This window comes from Cupressus sempervirens, chromosome 10 (genome assembly GCF_028749045.1).
Source record: "Cupressus sempervirens isolate cs-2001-9-10 chromosome 10, ASM2874904v1, whole genome shotgun sequence".
In the NCBI taxonomy this organism is placed as follows: Eukaryota; Viridiplantae; Streptophyta; class Pinopsida; order Cupressales; family Cupressaceae; genus Cupressus; species Cupressus sempervirens.
The window spans coordinates 785643640-785666359 of record NC_143127.1 but is presented as its reverse complement, the minus strand read 5'-3'; the positions used below and the strand labels follow the sequence as shown (position 1 = coordinate 785666359).

Sequence of the window (22720 nt, the reverse complement as noted above, 5' to 3'; positions counted from 1 at the left end):
CTGACTAGTTCTGATATGGTATGAACCCAGGGAGTTACAACTATCATAGCAATCTGCAATATGAATATGGCTATTCTGATCTACTTCTGTTTGTGTATGCAATGGTCACTTTTCTGATTCAAGTACTGGCTTACAGAATAGCCAGTCTGAAATTCCTTATTGCTATCTTTACGCTGAAGGCGTCCCTATACTGAAGTTCTCCAACTTCAAATATCAATCTACTGTTAGAAGTTCATTACACAGGATGCAAGATGATTGAATCAAATGTGTCCATCCATCACTTTTCAAACGAATACGCTAACAATTTATTTTGTTTCCAGCCAAAAAGGACAGTCCATGATTTATACTGATGACAAGGCAATAACAAATGCTGAAAAACCCAATTGACGCTTAAAAAGCTGTGTCATTTATGTTGTTCAGTAACTGATGCCAACACATGTCCGATTGAAACGCTACGCCATTTATGTCAATCCTGCCAGTAAATCTGGCTCCCATCCGATTTTCTGTTGAAGTTGTTTTTGATCTCTGTCAAGCACTTTTCAAATGGTTTATAACCCTTTGACAATCCAAAAATATATATTAAATTTGTCATTTTACTTTTTATGGTAGATACGAGCCTCTCCTTTGGCCCGTTCCTTTACCTGCCAATCACGGGAATGATGGTTTAGAAGAGAATTTAGTTTTATCTATTCTAAGATTCACCTTAGTTTACAATTATTTTTGTTTAGAACTCAATTTAGTTTAGGGCCTAGCTTGAACTAATATAGGGTTAGGATTAAGTTAACTAAATTTAATATTAGTTTTATGATTAAGATTTAACATTTATTATTTATAATTTAAATAATTTTTATTAAGATTATAAATATTATGTTTAAATATTTACAATAAGAGTTTATTATTTACAAAATAGAAATTAGTTTCTAGAAAATTTTATATATAGATGAAAAGTATATTAATCTTTTTTAATCTTTAAAATTATTAATTTATAATATGAATTAATATATATAAATCTAAAATGTTTATAGTTTGCCAATTTTTTTATGGTAATAGGTCGAAGTCATTTATTGTGATTAATCATTACTATTATTAGTTAAGCTCAAGTAGACTCAAAGCTAATACCTCTTAGATTAGAGACTTACAACTTATCATTGTGTTATAGCTCTCATTTCATATTGATGCATAATTATATTATAATGCTATTTTAAATTATATTATATTTATAATATAAATATATAAGTTTGAAAATAATTTATTTATTTAACCTTACAAATATTTATAATTTTAACCTATAATGCTAATTCGATTGAAACCTAAAGCTTAGGAACAACCATGTACCTTATATATATATATATATATATATATATATATATATATATTTTAATTTAAAAAAAAAAACTATATCAAAGTTATAATATTAGCTATGATCACAATGAAAATTGGTTTTATGATAGACATCCAAAAATACAAAAACCTTTTAAGTTTTGATTTATACTTTTACTAGCATAATCTTCTCTCTGATATTATATAAATTTTAAATTTTAAAAAGAAAAATCCTAGACTTTTTTTTATTGACTTATCTAGCACATGTTCTTCATTATTTGTATTATTATAATTTAAAGTAAATTATATAGATTATAAAGTTATTTTTAAAGTTTAGGTTAAGATCCATAGTTATTTTTGTAGCTTTCATTTTCTATTCAACATATTTTGCACAAACAACATTGATGAAATAGTTATGCACTCACCTTATTAACTCTATAAATATATGCAAAATACATCCAATTTTTATCCTACTTGATCTTATATATCTCTTCGGTGTGCCCATTGCACCTTAATGCTTAATGTGTGATTGCTAGTTAATGTTTGCTGGGCCTGTTGCTTATACTGTATCCTATAGGTCCGCTAAGTGATCAAAATATGGATGGAAAGAAGTAATCGATCCCTTATGGATATACCCCTTCTAATAATATCATAGATTAATATCCTTGATTGTGGTGATTAATATTATTATTTTGATTTCTTTCAGTAATCATTCTTAAATGCCTGAACATTATCGACAGCTAGCATAATAATAATGGTATACTATGTTAATTTTAATAGGCTTTATAGGAAATACAAATTTCAAATTTTAATCATTGTTTTCCAGATGTATGTGCTGATTTTATTTGATATGTTGCTGTTGTAACTTGTAATAGCACTTATTGATTTTTGGTGTTTTAAGTTACTCTTTTAATGAATATGTATATGATATGAAGAGGCATGTCTCCCGTAGAGATATTTCTCTTGTTAATATCCTAACTCCTATTAGTTATTACAAACTGATATTTGCTCAATGTATTATCATGATGATAATAATTTATATACATAGATATGTGTATATATATACTTAATAATTTATTAATAATAATAATAATGGTCCATGATAATAATAATAGAGAAGGATAGATATCAAATGTTTAAGGCCCATAGGCCATTCAAACATTTTATTTCATCAATTGGGATCATCTGATCAAAGCTACAATCATTAACATACTGATGGAAGATCTATTATTCTATTTGATCATTGGACACCTTACTTGCCATATGTCAACTACAATACATAGAGATTTCTGTTTCTTAGTTTTCCTTGTTCGATGGATTACGTAACACAATATTCTATCCTTTTAGATTAGTGATTGTTCGAGGAGGAATGCTCGAGGTATGATTCATTCACTAGGATGTTTGGCCTTTGTTGACTATCCTGAGATGTTTAGTTTGCTAGGATCTCATTTTTCTTTAAGCAATATATAGCAGTTCAAAGTTTCCTCTAAGTTATAATTTATTACTTAATTAGTTTATATTCTAATTATTATTTGTTTTTTTATTAAATTTAATATTTATTTAACATTTTAATCTCATTTTATCAATTTTATGTTTTTTATAAAATAATGGATTAAATGAGTTTAAATCATCAATTTAAATTTATTTAATTGTACATCTTGATTTTACTTATTATTATTTTTTTTAACTTCCATATTTTATTATTATTAAAATCTTATTACTTAAAAATTATTTCCTATTAAATCCTATTCCAAAATGGGGACATTACAGTCTGCCCTTCCCCAAGATTTAATGTCCTAAAACAATGCCTATTTCATATGATTCTTTTAATGTGAGTAACTTTTGTGGTGCGATTTTGGTACCATCCTATCCAATAACTTTGAATCCAATAGCTCAGATTTATAAATTGCATATTTAAACTAGTTTTCTTTCTTCACTCTAAGAGTAAGATTGAGGCCATATCCACTTGGATAGACCCATTGTATCCAATAGCTCCATTTATGATCTCCATATCGGATTCGCTCTAGCTTATTTTCATATTCTAGATTACAAAAATATAGAGCCAAACACAGAGCATATGCAATGAAAACACAAAGTATACACTTTGATGGATGGAGACACAGAGCATGCACATAGTACAAGCATGAATACATGAAGACATGAAGCATATGTGAAGTAGACATACAAATGCATGAAGATAAAATATATACGAAGTAGACATACTCATTAAAACACAGAGTAGATAAGATAAGATAAATTTATTAATGTCCAACAAGAGACCATTGAAAGAGTCCAAGAGACTGAAAGCTACAATCAGGGAGACTACTAGCAATATGAACACCAAAAAGTGACCGCAAAAAGCAAAACAAGAAGCAAAGGACAACAACTGGGGGAGAACTAAAAGTTCTTTTCTTGGTTGAAAGAAATTCGTAGCTGAAGGGTATGTACTAGTGTAACCAATCCCGAGCCATCTTTGAGTATTGCTGGAGGTAGAGTGCTGCTGTCTGGTGAAGCCCTTGCGGGGTCGCACAGATCTAGTATGCCTTGGGGTCTCATAGAGTGGTTGTTTCGTGCCTTTGGTGGGGGACATGGGTGAGTAGAAGTCGGTGATACGCTGATCCAAAATTTGGCTATGGGGAAAGAGCAGTTGTAAAGTCTGATCACGAAGTTGAGTAGTTTCGTAGAGGTAAAGCGCTAGGCAACACTGATCGATGTATTTGAAAAAGGCCGACAGGGTTGTGCAGTCTCTAAAATGATAGTGAAATATCTCTCTAATATTATAGTAGGTTGGACAATGGAAAATGAAGTGGGCCTTTGTTTCCATTTTGGATAAGCTCTATCAATGTGATGGTTTGTCTGAAACTCGGAGCTAGTGAGAGCCTACTCGGAAGGAACTAAGAGAGATGCGGGGGGAGTGACTCCACCGTCAGGTTAAGTAGACACATATCTATACATACTATTACATAGCTCAAGTTGTTCACTAGTGTTAGGAGCGTCCAATCAAGATACCATCTCTTAGAGTAACCAATCCACAAGAGGCATGAGTGTCCAGTCAAGACCAAAACCATCTCTTGGAGTAACTATTCCATAAGAAGTAGGAGCGTCTAACCTGTAAATGATCCATCTTTTGGAGTAGTCCTTCACAAAAGTGCCTTTGTACGATGTAACTCACACCCATTGCATTGCAGGCTTTTCTAGTGGCTTTGTATGATGTAGCATAGTCCATTCCACCATAGGCCTTATCTAGTGCCTTTCTATAATGTAGCACATGCCCATTCCACCACAGGTTTCTTTCTTTTGTATGATGCATCATGGCCTATTCCATTGTAGGACTCATCCCTTGCCTTTGTATAATTTAACCCAGGCCCATTCCATTGCAGGTCTTATTTCTTGCCTTTGTATGTCGTAGCATGACCCAGTCCACCACAAGTTTTATCTAGTGCCTTTTTATGATGTAGATCATGCCATTTCCACCTCATGACTTATCTAGTGACTTTTTATGATGTAGAATAGTCCATTCCGCTGTATACCTTATCTAGTACCTTTGTATGATGTAGTTCATGCTCATTCCACTGTAGGACTCTTACCTTTTTACTATGCAGCATGACCCATTCCACCGCAAGACTCGTTCCTTGCCTTTGTATGATGTGACCCATGCCCATTCCACAATAGATCTTATTCCTTACCTTTCTATAATGTTGCGTGGTCCATCCCACCACAAGAATTATCTAGTGCCTTTGTATGATGTAGCTCATGGCCATTCCATTGTAGGACTTATCCTTTGCCTTTATATGATGTATAAGCCATGCCCATTCTATTGTAGGTCTTACTCTTTGCCTTTGTATGATGTAGCATGCTTTGTTCCACCGCATGACTTATCTTGTGAGGGATTAATCTAATGTAGTTGAAAATATCTTGTAATCTCATTGTAATCAAAGTTTTCAAATTTTCTTGGAATTTCTCATTTGATCCTTTGTTGTGACTCTCTTCTTGCTTGTTATGCCTTCTATTGGTTGTTCAATTATATACCGTTAGACTATATATCTTGTGAGGTATTAATCTAATGTAGTTGAAAATATCTTGTAATCTCATTATAATCAACGATTTTCAAAATTTCTTGGAATTTCTCATTTGATCCTTTGTCGTGACTCTCTTCTTGCTTGTTATGCCTTCTACTGGTTGTTCAATTATATACCATTAGACTATTACCAAACTGATTTTATTTCTCAGTACAAGGTTTTGATTTTCCAACCCCGACATGATCCATCGTTTGGAGTAGTCCTTTACAAAAAGTGCCTTTATACGATGAAATTCACACGCATTCCGCCATAGGCTTTTCCAATGGCTTTGTATGATGTTGCATAGTCCATTCCACCGTAGACTTTACCTAATGCCTTTGTATGATGTAGCTCATGCCCATTCCACCATGGGACTCTTGCCTTTGTATGACGTAGCATGGCCTGTTCCACTATAGGACTTATCCCTTGCCTTTCTATAATGTAACCCATGCCCATTCCAATGCAAGTCTTATTCCTCGCCTTTGTATGATGTAGCATGACCCAAACCACGACAAGTTTTACCTAGTGCCTTTGTATGATGTAGCTCATGCCATTTCCACCTCATGACTTATCTAGTGCCTTTGTCTGATGTAGCTCATGCCATTTCCATCGAACAACTCTTGCCTTATCTAGTACTTTTGTATGATGTAGTTCATGCTCATTCCACTTCAGGACTCTTACCTTTTCATGATGTAGCACCACCCATTGTAATATCCCAGTAGAATATTATCTGAAAACTTGCTCACAAATAGTTTTCAGGAAACAAAATACATCTTTGCAACTAAACCCAGCAGATTAAACCAGCAATAAACCAGAATACTCATTAAAATATTCAGTTTTGGTGCATCTTCATAATTGTCATTGTATTTTAAATCAGCAATACAACAACGACATGCATAAAGTCCAATCTTAAAAACAGTATTACAGTCAGATTAGAAACATATAAAAAGAACCTATAAACTTTGTGTGAACTTTGTTTTGAATCCACTATTTTGATGAATTGGGGCTACGTCCAATCCACCAAAGAAGGCCTGAAAGTTTGCATCCACAGGTCTGAAATGGAAGATGTAAACTGTCCCAATGTTTCTCCAATAGAAACCCAAATTTTCCAAACAAACAATAATCCAAGCATGCCAAAATGAACTCATCCTTCTTTTATGCCAAAAATGGCGACCCTTCAGTTTCCTTCTCACTTCCTTTTGTCTTTTTCCTTCTTGTCACCTTAAACCCACTTATAATCTTAATTTGACCCATTTGATAATTTCAGATTAAGCTCCCTTAAGCCAAAATTAATATTTTATGAATTTGACTTAGAATTCCTAATGTTCCAAAAATGGGACATTACACCCATTCCACTACAAGACTTTCCTTTGCCTTTGTAAGATGTAACCCATGCCCGTTCCACCACAAGTCTTATTCCTTGCCTTTTATGATGTAGCATGGTCCATTCCACCATAAGACTTTTCTAGTGCCTTTGTATGATGTAGCTCATGCCTATTACACTATGGGACTTACCCTTTGCCTTTGTATGATGTAATCCATGCCCATTCTACTGCAGGTCTTAGTCCTTGCCTTTGTATGATTCAACATGTTTTGTTCCACCGCATGACTTATCTTGTGAGGTATTAATCTAATGCAGTTGAAAATATCTTGCAATCTCATTGTAATCATTTTTCAAATTTTCTTGGAATGTCTCATTTGATCCTTTGCTGTGACACTCTTCTTGCTTGTTACCTTTACTGGTTGTTCAGTTATATACCCTTAAACTGTTGCCAAACTGATTTTATTTCTCAGTGTAAGGTTTTGTTTTTCCTGGATGATTGTGTATCTATATCTTTCTCTTTTTCTTCCTAGGGCCCTAATTGCTTGTTGGCTAGATTGTGTCAATTTGTATCCCTCATGCTGGCAGGAACATGGTCCAATACCACTTGTAATGACGCCTTGTTGGATCACATAGGGTTTCTTATTCTAACTAAATCCTCAGAATTTTGATTGTAAGGGTTTCTTTCTATCTATAACTTGTACATAACTCTTCTATTTATCACAAGTGAGTGTCTTGGTATTGATGAAGAGTAATTTGTAAGGGCTTCCAGCGTAACAACAATTCTGATTCTTAGTTGATGGTTGTATAATTGCTATATAGATGAATTCGTCTTTGATCAACAAGATTGACTTATGTCCCAAATGCTTTTTTTGCAAGATAAAAGCTGTTGTAACAAAGGTTGACCTGATTATATACATGAGATTTTTTGCCCTCTATCGATCTTAATATGACAGAAGATTTTTTGCCCTCTTATCATTACGCACAGATTTAATTTCCTTCTTTGCAGTGATAATATAATTCTTTGATTTCTTTCAATAATCATTTTTAATTGCCTGGAACATTACCGATAGCTATTATAATAATAATGGTATTCTGATCGAAGGCTTGCTTTTCTCTTTGATCACTGGACACGTTACTTGCCGTATGGCAACTTCAATACATGGCTATTTCTGTTCATTAGTTTTCCTTGTTCAATGGATTATGTAACACAATATTCTATTCTTCTACATTAGTTATTGTTTGAGGGGGGTTTCTTGAGGCATGATTATCTCACTAGAATGTTTGGCCTTTGTCGACCATCCTGAGATGTTTAATTTGCTAGTTTGTCATTTTACTTGAAGCAATATATAATAGTTCAGAGTTTCCCCTGAGTTATACTTCATTTAATTTATATTTTAATTATAATTATTTATTATTTATTTGTTAATTTAATATTTTAATCTTAGGCAAAAGCTTACAACGCAATGGTAACTTGCGAGCCTCTCATGTGGGAGGTCTTGGGTTAAAATCTACCTTCGCTTAACATATAATAATGATTAATTCAACAAATAATAATAATTAATCTAGGCTTCGGCCATTTACCGATCAAATATTTTTAAAAATATTTTAATCTTATTTTATTAATTTTATGCTTAATAAATAATAGATTAAATGAGTTTAAATCTTTAATTTAGTTTTATGTAAATGTACATCTTGTATTATATATTACTTTAGTTATTGTTTATTTATTTATTTCCATTTTTTAATTTCAATATAATTTTAAAAATCTTATCACTTAAAGATTATTTATTATTAAATCCTATTCCAAAATGGGGACATTACATCATATTTCTAATTGTCCAGTCATTATTACAATTCTTATTTACAATAGTAAATAAGTTAATAATCAATCTTCAAAGGTACTCCTCTGAAGAATCTGTTGCTCATTAATAGCTATCCAATTCTTTAGAAAAGACAAAATTGCATGGCAGGCGCTTGCCATTGTGTGGTACTTGTTTCTAGTCTCCTTCAGCAAAACATTTATTCTGTGTTTTTGGACTCTGCAGGTTTATATTCAATAGAGAGAACTAAGGAGTTGACACTCGTTCAGATACTAACACTAATTTAGGGCGAAGAGCAATATTTAATATTATTTTTAAAATCATAATTAAAGATACCCTCTTGCAATATCTGTGTCAATATGGACTATTGTTCATATGCAATAGAATATGGACTATTGCCTCAGCTCACAACATTTCCTACTCATAAAATTATTGGTCACTCCCTCTGCATCTACTTTTTTGCAGCACTTGTGATTGTTGCATTCACAGCCCTTAAAGTTCATAACAGCCTTTAATAACTCTGTCTGTTAGTCACAAGAACTTTTGGTAGACTTTTGAGCATTTTCCACTATTTCCTCGACCTATCAATGCCAATTAGACTCAATTCCAAAGAAACAATGATTTTTAGGAGGAGCTCCAGGCAGTCTAAAAGACCCTATAAATATTCCTTGTAGCAGAACAAAAGTATTATAATTTTCATTTTGTTGTAGTTAAAGCCTTTACAAGAGTGACAACAAACGCTCAGCATAAGGCCTCCATTAAGAGAAACTGTAGCCAATCCTTCACCCTTGTCAGATTTTTCATGTTGAGGAATGTGACAAGCTATAATATCAAATGTGAAAATTTATTTTCTAACTTATTCTGCACTACCCTCTAAGTACTCTGCTATCACAATCAATACAAACAGGCTCTTGATACCCTTGCTAAAACATAACAACGAACTACAGCCAATCCTTTCACCCATCTCAGTTTTAGACAAGCTATGATAGGTGAAAAATAATATATATTTTTTAACTTTTCTGGATTGCGCTCTGAGAACTCTTCTATAACAATAGATATAAGCATCTCTTGAAACCCTTTGTGAAATATAAACTCTACCTCATTCCTTCTAATCTACTTCCCAACTTTTCGAGCTTTCTAAAAATTTTCCCACTCAATGTATGCATATTCCCATTGTCACTGCCTTGTTTAGCATTTCTCTATCCATTTTGGCACTTTCTTTTTCCCCTCGACTCCATTTCCCTAATCCATGTCCATTCTTTTTCCCCTCGACTATATTTGTACCCATATACCATTCTTTCTATTGTTCACTCTCATTATGAACATGAGCCTTGTCAAAAATATTAATTACTGCTGATGCTGAAATTCACTCAAAAGCTTATCCAATTCTGCCCTCTATCCTGCAAGAAATTACTGATGCTACCTGGGCCCCAAATAAAATACACAGGACATGTTAGAAAACTCAAAATCTAAATAAAAAATCTTACTGGTTTCCGAACAAGGTGGATAAGAAGCAAAAGAAAAATGTTACCATGAATACTAATAGTGACAAGCTCAAAGTTGTAATCCAAAACCATTGAGAATACATTTCAGATAATCAACTCTTTGCTGCATAGCAGGCATTATATCATTTAAATCTTCAAAGTCTACGTAGTACTTCCAACTCTGTCAAAATTCTAGCTTTCCAGATGAGAGAGCTCTAATAACATAGGGAAAAGAGGCCAAAATCGGACTACTGCGAATAGCTTGCAGAAAATTTCCCCCAATCCTTGGCTTCTACTAGAAGAGGATTGATGGATTTGCTGCCTTTGTGATTAGTATGGCCCTGAGAAGTGATAGATTGTCATGCTAGTTTAATTTTTCTCTTTAGAAGTATTTTTGATGTAAAAGGCAGTTCTCTCTCTCTCTCTCTCTCTCTCTAAGTCTCTCGGTGCACTCCAAATCCCGAATTTCGTTTTACCTATTTTCCTTCTCATCTTTCAATGCGCTTGAGCTAGTGAAAATCTAGTAATTTATTGAATGCAGTTTTTTTGAAACTAAAATGAGTGGCATGATCACAAATGTTTTGCCTCTGAATTTATTTTCCCTTATTTCTATCTCTCTGTAATTTTTTTCTTTTCTTCATCTATCTGTCTATCCATCCATCATCCATCTATCTGTAATCTGAGGTAGTGAGTAAAGGAGGTTTGACTGTTTCTCCAATGCTAGTTTGTAGTTTAATTATTTTCTCCAATGCTAGTTTGTCGTTTAATTATTTTCTCCAATGCTAGTTTGTAGTTTAATTATTATTTGCACCTGCATTACCGAAAATGTGGTTTATGTTGAGTTCGAATTCTTTCTGTTAATTGCTGAGAGATTTCATGTTGCTATTTTCATTCTTTATACTTTATTTTTATTGTTTGTAAATATTGCATATATGATTGCAGGATGGGAAGGGATATTGCCTATGATCATTGGTCATGTGATTTGCTTTGTGCTGCATCGTCACCAGATTTGTATCGTATTAATCTGGAACAGGTATATAAGCTTGTATATGAGTGAGTTATTTTAGCAATAAATATTTCCTCCCCTGAAGTTGAGCTTCCTCTTTAAAATTTGCAGAATTTTTTATTTGAGAGGATTTGTTAGTTCATCATGTATATAATAAATGAAGTTATGTTAGTATAATATTATTCCTGATAAATAAATGTTGTATTCTATGCCTTCATCACTTCTAGGATCAAATTAACATATTTCATCTTCTCTTTTGATATAACATTTACTTCCAAAAATTCTGAAATATTTAACAATAGGTGTATGACCTAACCATAGTTCATAAGGTGTTTTACCTGTTCTTTGCCTGGTCTGAACTTTGTTCTGTATACTGCAGTATTAACTGCTTCTCTCCAATGTACATGTGATGCCTTGCCTTCAAGCACTTGTTACAAGCTAAAGTTGTCATTGCACTGAAAGATCAACCTATTAAGGTCCAATACAACTACTAGACTTATAGAACACAACAGGTGGTTAAGCAATGACATGAATCCCGAAGGGGAACGTTGGTGGTTAGTCGAACAATCCCCCCCCTTAGTGTAACGTGAGGAGATTTGAACCTGTGACCAAGCTCTGTTTATCTTCCATTACTTTCTTAAATCATATTCATTTGACATAGTAAGAAAAGAAGATTGACACAATCGTCCCGTAATCCCTCATAACACAAAAAGGGGACATTACATTAATGCCAATTATGGACACAACTTGTTATTATAAAGGATCTGATAATAAATTTAACTCATAAAATGAAACAAATATTTCTCTTAAATGTACGGTAGCGATATATATATCAGCAGCAAAAAAAAAAATTGATGGATATCAACTTTATGCCATTGAGGAAGACACGACTTAATCTTTTGATAAGATTCCTGGAGAAATGTCCTTATTTCCAAAAGAGGGATTTCAAAGGCAGGTGACAGACATGATGGAGTATGGTTTTTTGTCAAGGGGCCTAGAAGAAAGCTTGAGGAGAGTAAGCTATAGACCAGTCAATCCTAAATACAGTAACAGAAATAATTTGAGGGCATATTTCAAAGCAGGAGACAGAGACATGATAAAGGAGTAAGTTATTTTGTCAATAACATTGAAGAAAGCTTGAGAACAGTGAGATATAGAAAAGACCAGTTAATCCTATAGTTTGTAGACGATAAATAAAACATGTGAGCAGAAAAAGAGCAAGAGAATGGTAAATAAAATTTATTGTCTCTTCTGTAATAAGGATATGACAAGTGATAGAAGCATATAAGAAAACCTTATACAATATTTTCAAAGATATCAATGGAGATGAAAGGTTCAAAATGGTTAGACATTCATGCTACAAGCATCATCATAATTGAAAACCTCAGAAACAGTTATGAGCAACCCAACATAACAGTGACATGTAGGCTCTCCATAAAAGATAGAATGATGACAACAAAAAACTGACTAAACGAGATCAATAGAAGACAAGATTTTGTGTTGATAATGCATGACGGTGTCTATAAAGTAACATAACAGTAATACAAAGAACTGGTCAAGAGGTTAAGAATAAAAGAAGAGGACAAATCAGTCAAGGGTATAACAGAAAAATTGAAAATCAGTGGCTTTGAAGAAGGCAGCCTAGTTTGCTACAATGTAATGAATAGGATGCAAGGAATAAGGAATGGCGATGAAAATTACCATGAAAAGAAGATAGGGCTACAGGAAAGAGAACTGAAGATGTTCATTTCAGTCCAAGTAAAAAGGAGCTAAAGAGTAAGGGCTATAGATGTTATAATCTGAGATTAAAGAAGATTGTTTAAAGTGCAAATGTCAGAATTGATGAGAGATTTCAGGTACAAGAGAGAACATTTCAATGTGATTCAGATGATGATACAAATTAGGCTAGTACACGTCAGAAACCAGTGCAAAATCATAACACAGAATAAGAATTATTTCTTGAAATTGATGAAGGAATTCAGATACAGATTGAAGAACCTAGAGAAGAACGAACAACACTTAAGTATGTTGCATGAAACCATCTTGATAATCATATTATTGGTAATGCAAGCGAGGGAGTAATGATAAGAGGAAAGGTAAGAGATGAAATTTGTTTGATTTCACAGATTGAACCTAAAAGCACAGATGAAGCATGTAAGGTTGAATTTTGGGTAAATGCTATGAAAGAGGAACTTGAACAAATTGAGAAGAACAATACATGGGAATTAGTCCCTAGACCTAAAGAAAAAAATGTTATAGGTACAAAATGGGTTTTCAAGAACAAAATGAATGAGCAAGGAGAAATTGTGAGGAACAAAGCAAGATTAGTATGTAAAAGCTATTCACCAGGAAGGTATAAACTTCAAGGAAACCTTTGCCCCTGTAGCAAGATTAGAGGTTGTAAGAATGTTTTTGGCTTATGCATCTAACAAAAATTTCAAAGCGTATTAGATAGATGTTAAGTCAGCTTTCTTGAATGATAAACTTAAGAAAGAAGTATACATTGAAAAACTTGATGGATTTCCATTGAAAAAGAGAAATACATGGTATGCAAGATAAAGAAGGCTTTGTATGAATTAAAACAAGCACCTAAAGCATGATATGGCAGATTGCATAAACCTTTGTAGAGTATGGGATTTAAGAAAGGTAATGCAGACACTAATATGTATTTGAGAACAAATTCTAATGGTTTACTGATGATTTGAGTGTTAGTGGATGATATCATTTTTTGTGGAAATGTCTACAATGAGATGAAAGATGAATTTGAAATGTCTAGATTGCTAAGAGGAATTTAATTTTGGGATTGCAAATAATACAAACTAAAGATGGCATATTCATATCTCTGATAAGTATCTTACGAAATTGTTCGATGGATTTGGCATGAAAAATTGCAAACGAGTTGGAAAACCTATGGTCACAGATTGCAAATTGTCTAACAAAGATGATTCACTTAATACTATGCAAACAAGGTACAAATCAATGATTGATGGTTTACAATATTTGAGTCATATGAGACTAGATATTGCTAATGCAGTTGGGATTGTAGGAAGTTATAAAGCATATCCTAAGGAAACACACTTTGCAGCAGTAAAAAGAATTTTCAGATATTTGAAAAAAAAATTGGAATTTGGCTTATGGTATGACATACCTAATGATTTCACTTTGAGTGCCAATATTGATGCTGATTGGGCAACAAATGTAGATGACAAGAAGAGAACAAGTGGAGGAGAGTTTTTCATTGGAGGAAGGTTAATATCTTGGTTAAGTAAGAGACAAGATTGTATTTCTCAATCTACAACAAAAGCAAAATATGTTGTAGCAGCAAACAATTGTAATCAGATAACGTGGATGAAACAAATGCCAAAGGATATTGGTGTTACATTTTCTAAGCCTACTATTATACATTGTGAGAATACAAGTATAATTGGTATGTCTAAGAATCCTGTTTTACATTCAAAGACAAAACACATTGCAATTAAGTATCATTTTCAGAGAGGTCACTAAGAAAAAAATCAAATTGGAGTATGAGTGCTAAAGAAGAGATATTAGATATATTCACTAAACCATTGGCTAAAGACACCTTTGAGTATTTTAGAGGTATGCTTGGGGTGATGGGCCCATCTTGTACATAGTAACTGATGTAGATTTGCATTAGTCCAGTATATTCAAAGGAGTATTCATTCATCTAAGTGTGATGCTCAGTATTGCTCCTTAGGGGAGTGGTCGCAGTGAGAAGAGCTATTTCCTAGAGTCCTTATGTAATGTTTCCGGAATAATAGTGTTTGTTGGCACTTGACATGTTTTTGGTTGCAGATTGGCTTAATCCAATGCAGATACTTTGATGGAGATGTTCATCAAAGGGAGAGTATTGCAGAAGAAAAGTTGTTTGGCATATTGGCAACTTTTCCATTAATGTCAAGGTGGGGAGAACAAGTGAAAAACCTAGCCAAAGGGGGAGTAGTAGCAACAAGGAAAGGTTGCATATGTCGAGGATATTGTATCAGAGTTCTAAAGGTTGTATATGTTGAGGATATTAAGAAAATTGTATTAAATGTTTAACAGGTTACTTTTGGATTGATGGTTTTTCACAATATGTCACCATCAATGCCAAAGGGGGAGATTGTTAGAAATAGAGGTTTGGTTGGCACTTGGATCAGTAGTTTGTGTTGTATCGATGACAGGTTTTGTCATTGATGACAACATATGTTTATGTGATCATGACAGATAAAGATTTTGTATATCGCAGGATGATTGTTGGCACTACGAAGTTGGCATATAACAGGTTAAGCTATGTGAGCTTAGATTTGTGTAGAAGAATCAGTATAGATATTGTTTAGATATTCTTTTGGGAATTGGGGGATGATGTAGTCAGTAGAAAATGCTTGTTGTTGTGTTTGATAATATAAGTCGAGTCACAACTAGCTGTGTAGAGGGAGGACACACTGGGACAATGGACTTCTAAGACTAGACCTACCCCTCCAATAGTTATTACTAGAGCTGTTGGAAGGAGAAGTTGAAGATGCAAACCATTTTGATGTTGTACTTGCATTTACTTATAGTTTTACATAATGACATCCTCATGTGGAATGCTTATAGCTGGTAGCCATAGCTTGATATTCTAAACTCTGAAACAAACTATAAGCATTCCACATGACGATTCCATTTTGTACCCTATTTGCATTTAAATATATCTAAACTCAGCTTGTTTGTTTTCTTTACTCATTTATTGACTTGTTGGATGCATCTCTTCATTGCATTTTACATAACAAAAATGTATTTCTAATTAAATTTAAGCGATTTTATAAGTTCCCAATATTTTTCTGATAAGTTGCCAATTTATCTCCAATATTTTGTCGTTTTCCCCCCCTTGGCAATAAGATGCCTACAACAATATTTTAAACTATGGCATTAACAGTCCATATACAGGTGTAGCAGTATAGGTAACCTCCATAGACAAACACTTTATTAGAAATAGAAACCATTCCTTTGCACCATGTCAATCAATGAAAAAGAAACCTTATGAAACCATAAAACACTGTAATGACCTAAGAAATGCACTAGATCCCAACCATACAAAGCACCTTAAGTGAGTTTCTGAATGCCACCATTTCTTATCCCCATACTAACTGAAGGAGAATCCCAGTGTTCACCTTCACAATTAATACCACCTGCATGCCATTTTTATCAATTCAATCAGAACCTTCTACTCAACTGCCTTCTCCAAGCTATGAAACTATTTCCTTCAATAGCTTCTGCAAATCTTTGAGCCTGCACAACATTTCATCCAAGACCAGTAATGAGGAATTTCGAGCAACCCCCTTATTTGGAGTTATAGCCATAATCTTCAAAACCAAATGGGTATCTTGGTAGAATGCATCCAAAGCTCTCACACCGTAATGGACCTATTTATTATCTAGTTAACTATTCTGACTACTACTGAAAGTGTGTGACCATTGCTTATTGCATTTTTAAGTTTCAACATCTTTACGTGGATGCTGTATGTATTGCTGTAACATTATCATATATAGTAGCTAATATAGTAAACTATATCTTCTTGCTTTCCCTGTTCCAAGTAACATTGAAGCAGAATCTTTCAGCAATTGTTTCTTTCTTTGTACACAAATATTCTGAAACCCTTTCTCCTCTTAAAAGATTTCTGAATCACAACTGGGATTTCAAGAATCAGGCCAGGCATTAAGGAAACAGCATCTCTTATAGAACTGGGAGCAATATCTGGGGGCTGAAATCTAATATTTGTGATGGTTGAACAAAGATGAAGAAGGCCTGGAGCTGCATTTTTAGCTTGCAGTTTGCAGGTGTGGAAAATTTGTTGTGTGTTTAATCTCTTCTCGAACTCCTGCTGACTTTTTTGGAAACCTGCCAAGCTGACGCCATTGAACCAAGCAATCTAGCAGCTAGGGCTTTCCTCGCTAATGCTCCAAGTTAGTCCGAAGGGTTCTGCCCATAGAATTGTAGGGACCAGTTGCTTACACCGCTGAGGCCACTCCGATTGCAGGAAACCAACAAATTCAAATATTCATTAGCCAGCAAGTGCCAATCCTTTCTTTCAAATAACATATACAAGGCCAAGATAGGACCTACGGGGTTGGTCTCCTCATGTCCAAATAAGAGAAAGACGATGAGGGGTAGGTTGCTGGTCCGATGGCAGTCCTGATCCGATTCATGAGGTCAGTGAGTCCTGGTTTGATATGCAAGTCACAAGGCTGCCTGCCTGCAAAGGTTGCTGGTCTGTTAAGCCACTCGTAGGTAAGGCTCCTAATAGTAAGATGCCACCACTCTTAGGCAAGGCTCTTGATTCGTTAAGTGTGGGTTGGCCAGGCTTCTCAAGTTCTCGCCTCAGTAGGTACTTGCGAGGTCCTTCCTTTAGCTAGGGATGTATTTTAAATTTTTAATACTCATCAATGGTCTTAGCTGAGTTTGTTTAGGCAGTCTTCCTAGTTTATAGAGAAGGCAAACCTTTGAAGTTGCATGGATTAGGTATTTCCATGCTTTGGAGGATGTTAAGCATGTTAGTTTTTTTTATGGACTTTAGTCACTAAAGCATATAATGCTTTTCAACTCCTTTCATTGCAAACATCAATTTTCCAATTAGTAAAATTAGTAATACTATAACAATAGCATGTACATGGAATTTTGCAACACTTGGTTTTCAATTTTTTTCTCTTATTACAGATGAAGTTCCTAGCAACTAATCCCCAAGACATGATTTCATGTGAATTGTTGTTGTAGGGCCGTTTTCTTGCTCCTCTAAACACCCATTCTCCTGCAATCAATGTGATTTGCCGAAGGTCTGTAAGGAGTTGAATCAATAATCTTTGCTTATCACTAGAATGGATTTTGTTTTGATTTATAGCTGAGCTAAGAGCTTTATGTTAAGTGTCATTTTTACACTTCTAATTTATTATAGTTTTTGGCAAGACATTTATCAGTTTTGTGCAATATGTTAAAAATGTCAGCCCAGTTCATGGATTGGTGGCGTGTGGTGGAGAAGATGGTGCTTTAGAATGCTTTGACCTCAGACAGAAAGCTGCTGTTGGGAGAATTAATATTGTTGCATCACCAGGAGATTCTGAGCAGGTATCACTAATATATTATTCTCTTGTAGTATTTTTCGTTTTGCCAGAAACTATTGCAAATATATATCTTATCATCTATTCATTTCATTCATAAACTGATTGATACATTCAGGAAGTCACAGCAATACGATTTGATCAAACAGAAGGATTGCATGTTGCAGTTGGAACTAGTTCAGGACAGGCAAGTCAAAATTATTGGCTATCACCCAGTTTAGGTTGTTTTTATGCTCATTGAGGGGCATTATACAGATAAATTTTTATTTATTTCCTCTGTAATAGAAGATCATCAATGTATTCGTAAATGAATAAACAATATTCAAAAGTGACACAGCTTTGAGATCTGGCATTCGAGGTTTGATATTATTTAGTGATTGTGTTTTAATACTTACATAACTGACGGGCTCTCAACAGTACATTCAATGTACAACCACTGATTAAATCCTATGAATTTGATAAAATTATTAGGTAGAAGTGACATAGGAGATGAATGATAGAAGAGATAATAACTGCACTGGTCTGGGTTCATATGTAATGTAGCTATATAGGACTAACATCTTTTGACTATATAAAATCTCTTGATGGATAATTGGTGTAGATATTATATTTACCAATTTACCAAAGCTAATATTAACTTGTTCACTTTGAAACTGGCTAATAAACTTGAAGATTCCACTTTTTTTTTCCTGAAAAAAAGAACAGGAGAGATTTTGTGAAAATGGGTTGTTTTCAGAAACTGGTTAGCAATACTTGTGTCATGCATTGAATAAAATAAGAACTGAAATATTACAAGAGACTGAGCTCAAACATGAGATTAAAGCATTTTGCTTTATCTGCCTATTTTCCTCAGAGAGCCCAATGTGGAGAGGAACTCCAGAAGATTAAGGCAATTTGTCTACATTAACCTCTATTTTGCAGGAGATAGAAGCTTAATACCTTCTTAAGGTCATTATTGACAACATTCTCCACAACTGAGCTATTCTGACATTGTTAATTGTCTACAATTTGCTTATTTACACACTATTCTAATTCCCTGTGAACTCAACTAAGAAAAAATAGTTGATAGTCTGTAGTCAACTTCGGCTAGACTCGACTATATTGCTTCAAGATTGTTACACGATGACCCCCAAGGATGTACTATTGCATTTGTCACAAAACATGCTTGAAATGAAGATGTTAAAGCCAAAGAAGCGGACAAGACATTGTTTAAAACTATTCCTGGACTATTTTTGTATTGTGGAAAAACTACCAAATCAGACAGAACAGATCTGCTAGATACAGGCAGAACAAACACGGCAATTCAAAGGCTACTACCTGTTGCATCTGGTTGTTCTACCAGCTCTACATGCTTGTATTTTTTATTCTGTTATGTTCAAGCTGCCCCTGTTTTTCAGTTCATTTTCTGGATCATATTTTAGTGCCAAACATTTTAATGTCAAAATTAGATCAAGAGGACAATATTAACTCATTTCTTCAGTTTGTTCTCAAGCTATTCATTTTTTTTGATTTAGTGGACAACTGTGGATTTAAACATGTCCGCACCCCAAACTAGATGAGTTGGGTTGTGTAAAATAAGTATCAAATTGTCTATTACTAAAAATCCAAAGTTAAGTTTGTGGTTAATCAGCTTTTCTTTGACGGGGATATTGTAGATCTGGTAACTCTTGAAGAATATGTACAATGTTTGGAGCCCATACATGTATCATAGAGAAGCTATTTATTGGAGAAGGGACAATTTATGTGGGTTGATTGAAGATGGAAATGACTTCATCATCAATGGGAGATCTCCTAGTAAGTGCACATCAAGCAAAGAGGTGGATAAATACTGGTGATAAATTTGCTTCACTTTTTTTTGAGAGGTAAGTGGAGTTTTGAATGTGAGGCTTCTCTTAGTCTAGCTGCTGACCAAGACAACGAGCAAATGGAAAGGTGGGGTAGTAGTTTCAGGGGGCATGACAGGTTGATCTGCAAGGGATGACCAAGTGGTATCCAATAGACAAGGTGAGGGAGTTGTTTCCTCATCCTAATTGGGGATGTGTGATTTAAATGAACCGATTAGTGAAATTGGCTAACATATTCACTTAATGGTTCTCATGGAGACTTGCCCATTTTGAAGAGCTCTTAAGATTTAATGAGGTAACAAAGCATCCTTAAATGAATAAGAAGGATATCTAAAGTGGAATACTTTTATATACTTGAATCCTCTTTAAAAGTTATGCACTCATAAACAAATAACCATTTCATTTGTTGTTTGTATTTGGAAGTCATTTCCTCTTCATGTGGTAGGATAGTCTTATTAATTTGATTTTGGCTTGAAATGTCACGAGGCACAACTTATGTTGGGGCTGAAACTGTCAAAGATTCACAAAATAGCAGAGCCTGTGAATTAATGAAAGTTGAGACATTTGGATTTCTGTTTTTTCAAGTATTGGAGATGCTTGGTCTCCTCTTCAAAATTCCCTTGTAAGTTTTATGCTATAAAACTTCCAAAAGAGGCCATTGTTATATTATATTAGTGGTATTGGTTGAATTGTACTTTTGCAAGAATCTTAGGGGAGTTTAAATGCAACTAATAAGTAATGCGAGTAGTACTAAGATTTTATAAGATGTTATGAGTGTGGACATGTTATATGTGCAAGAGATGTCCATGTATGCCTCAAGCAGCAAATAAACCTTTGCAACAGGTCAAGAAGATAGTGGCATGAGGAGGCAATTCTTCCCATCTTTCTAGAGTTTTTCATCATTTTTTGATTTTCCCTATCAGTTTTTGTTGTCTACTCATTTTTGTGTGTGTTTGCACCTAGGTTACCGGGAGACGGTGAGACTTGAAGATCTCCAATACCGGTACAACTATTTTTCAAAAATAGGAGATGGGGGTACTTGGAGGCGGCAATTCTTTTTTATAGTTACTAGTGTAATAACCCTTGCCCAAACTGACTGATTTTAACTCAAGGAATATTGTCAAAGACTTGTATGCTGCCTTTCTCTTTTCTGATTTTTGTGTTTTAGATTGTTTGATATAATTTGAATGATGCTAAGAAATTTAGAATGTTTGCAAATGATATTACAATGCCTCTTACAATGAACTAATATGCAAGTGTAGTTTTTTTGGTATTTTTTTAATGCATATACATGGAAACTAGATATGGAATGCATAGCTACAGCCAACTGACATTTTGACAAACAATTGGCATACAACTATTATGCTGATCATATATGCTATTAGATGGACATTTCGTGAAACAAATGGTATGCAACATATATTTTCTTTATTGAATTCATTGCCATGTACAATGTTGCTATGAGTTTGGCAAGACAAATGGGCTTATAATAATGACTACAGCAATACCAAAATTTGATTCTGAATTATCACTTACAACAGCAAAATTATATGCCTAAAATTACAATGCTAACTAATAATAGTTGCAAGAGGAACCTGATAATAGTGATGCCCAAGGATAGAGATGAAAGTTGCAATCAGAATCAAGCATAAATACTGTAGTGCGGCATTGTTCACGCGTAAGTTTTCCTAATGATGTAATGAAGGGGCCTTTAAGCTGGAAGTTTTGGAATTCAACAACATATGCACAGGTCCTCGTATTTGTGAAGATTCCAACACCAACAAAGAAATTAGTAAGCAGTGAAATACAACAAAAAAGCAATGCTGAGGAGCTAGATACACTAAAAAAGATTCAAACAGAGGTTACCTTATCACTCCAACTGGGCCAAGATCAGCAAAATTAAAGATGTTGAAATGTACTTTTACTCAGATCAATCTCACAACCTGAAGATACCATAGTTATTAAGACCAAACCTTTACTGATACTACACCTGTCTAGGTCACTTAAATAGAGACCTTTGAATGTCAAGTGGTGCTGAAAAGGAGGGTTACAAAACTTTGCATTAACTGAATGATCTTCAACCTTCCCCCATGAAATATTATAATATTCCATTAGCTCTAGAGAGTGTGTAGGTTTGTGGTTAAAAGACAGACTTCTCGGATTCTGCCTCCACGGGGACATGTGAAGCTCAAATTTGAGAGGGAAGCAAAAGGTAGCCCAGTATTAGGGGCAATTGTCAAAGATTGCAATGAAAAGTTGTTATCTGCTACTGCCGGAATATGAAGAAACAAATCAATAACATCCCAGAATTGCTTTTTCTAGTCCATTTTCCCAAAGGGTGAACTCCAGGACATAATGAATCTAGTTTCATTGCTAAGATATGAAAAATAATGGACAATGTTAATTTTCATCTTTTTAGTGTCAGTACAGGAATTATTCTAATATGCTTTGAGAAGCAACCATGCAGAAGACATGCTAACAGGGATTTAATAAAGTCTATATGATGTTCTACAATTTTGTGCCATGTTTATATTAGTGTGTGGTGAGGTCATTGTCGATTTTCTACAACTTGAGGTTTTGTTGTTAGAAAATGATAGGATCACGCATTTTGATAAAAAATATTTTCTGGATATGTTACTTTTCTGATGACAAATTGAGGTTAATTATGTAATTTGATATGTAAAAATAGCCAATGTCTGTGCAGGTCGTGATATATGACTTGCGTTCATCACGTCCTCTTCGAGTTAAAGATCACATGTAGGTGTTTTCTTAT

General features: G+C 34.1%; 1 protein-coding gene across 2 annotated transcripts in view; it reads left to right on the top strand.

Annotated features, from left to right (window-relative positions):
• EDA7 (embryo sac development arrest 7) overlaps positions 1 to 22720 on the top strand; it is a 140271-nt gene that overhangs the window by 91710 nt on the left and 25841 nt on the right. For both annotated transcript variants that reach the window (XM_089807742.1, XM_089807743.1), the window contains 5 exons: positions 10949 to 11039; positions 17763 to 17821; positions 17990 to 18110; positions 18222 to 18290; positions 22652 to 22704. In XM_089807742.1, coding sequence (XP_089663868.1) covers positions 10949 to 11039; positions 17763 to 17821; positions 17990 to 18110; positions 18222 to 18290; positions 22652 to 22704 — 393 coding nt within the window. The remainder of the gene's footprint in view (positions 1 to 10948; positions 11040 to 17762; positions 17822 to 17989; positions 18111 to 18221; positions 18291 to 22651; positions 22705 to 22720) is intronic.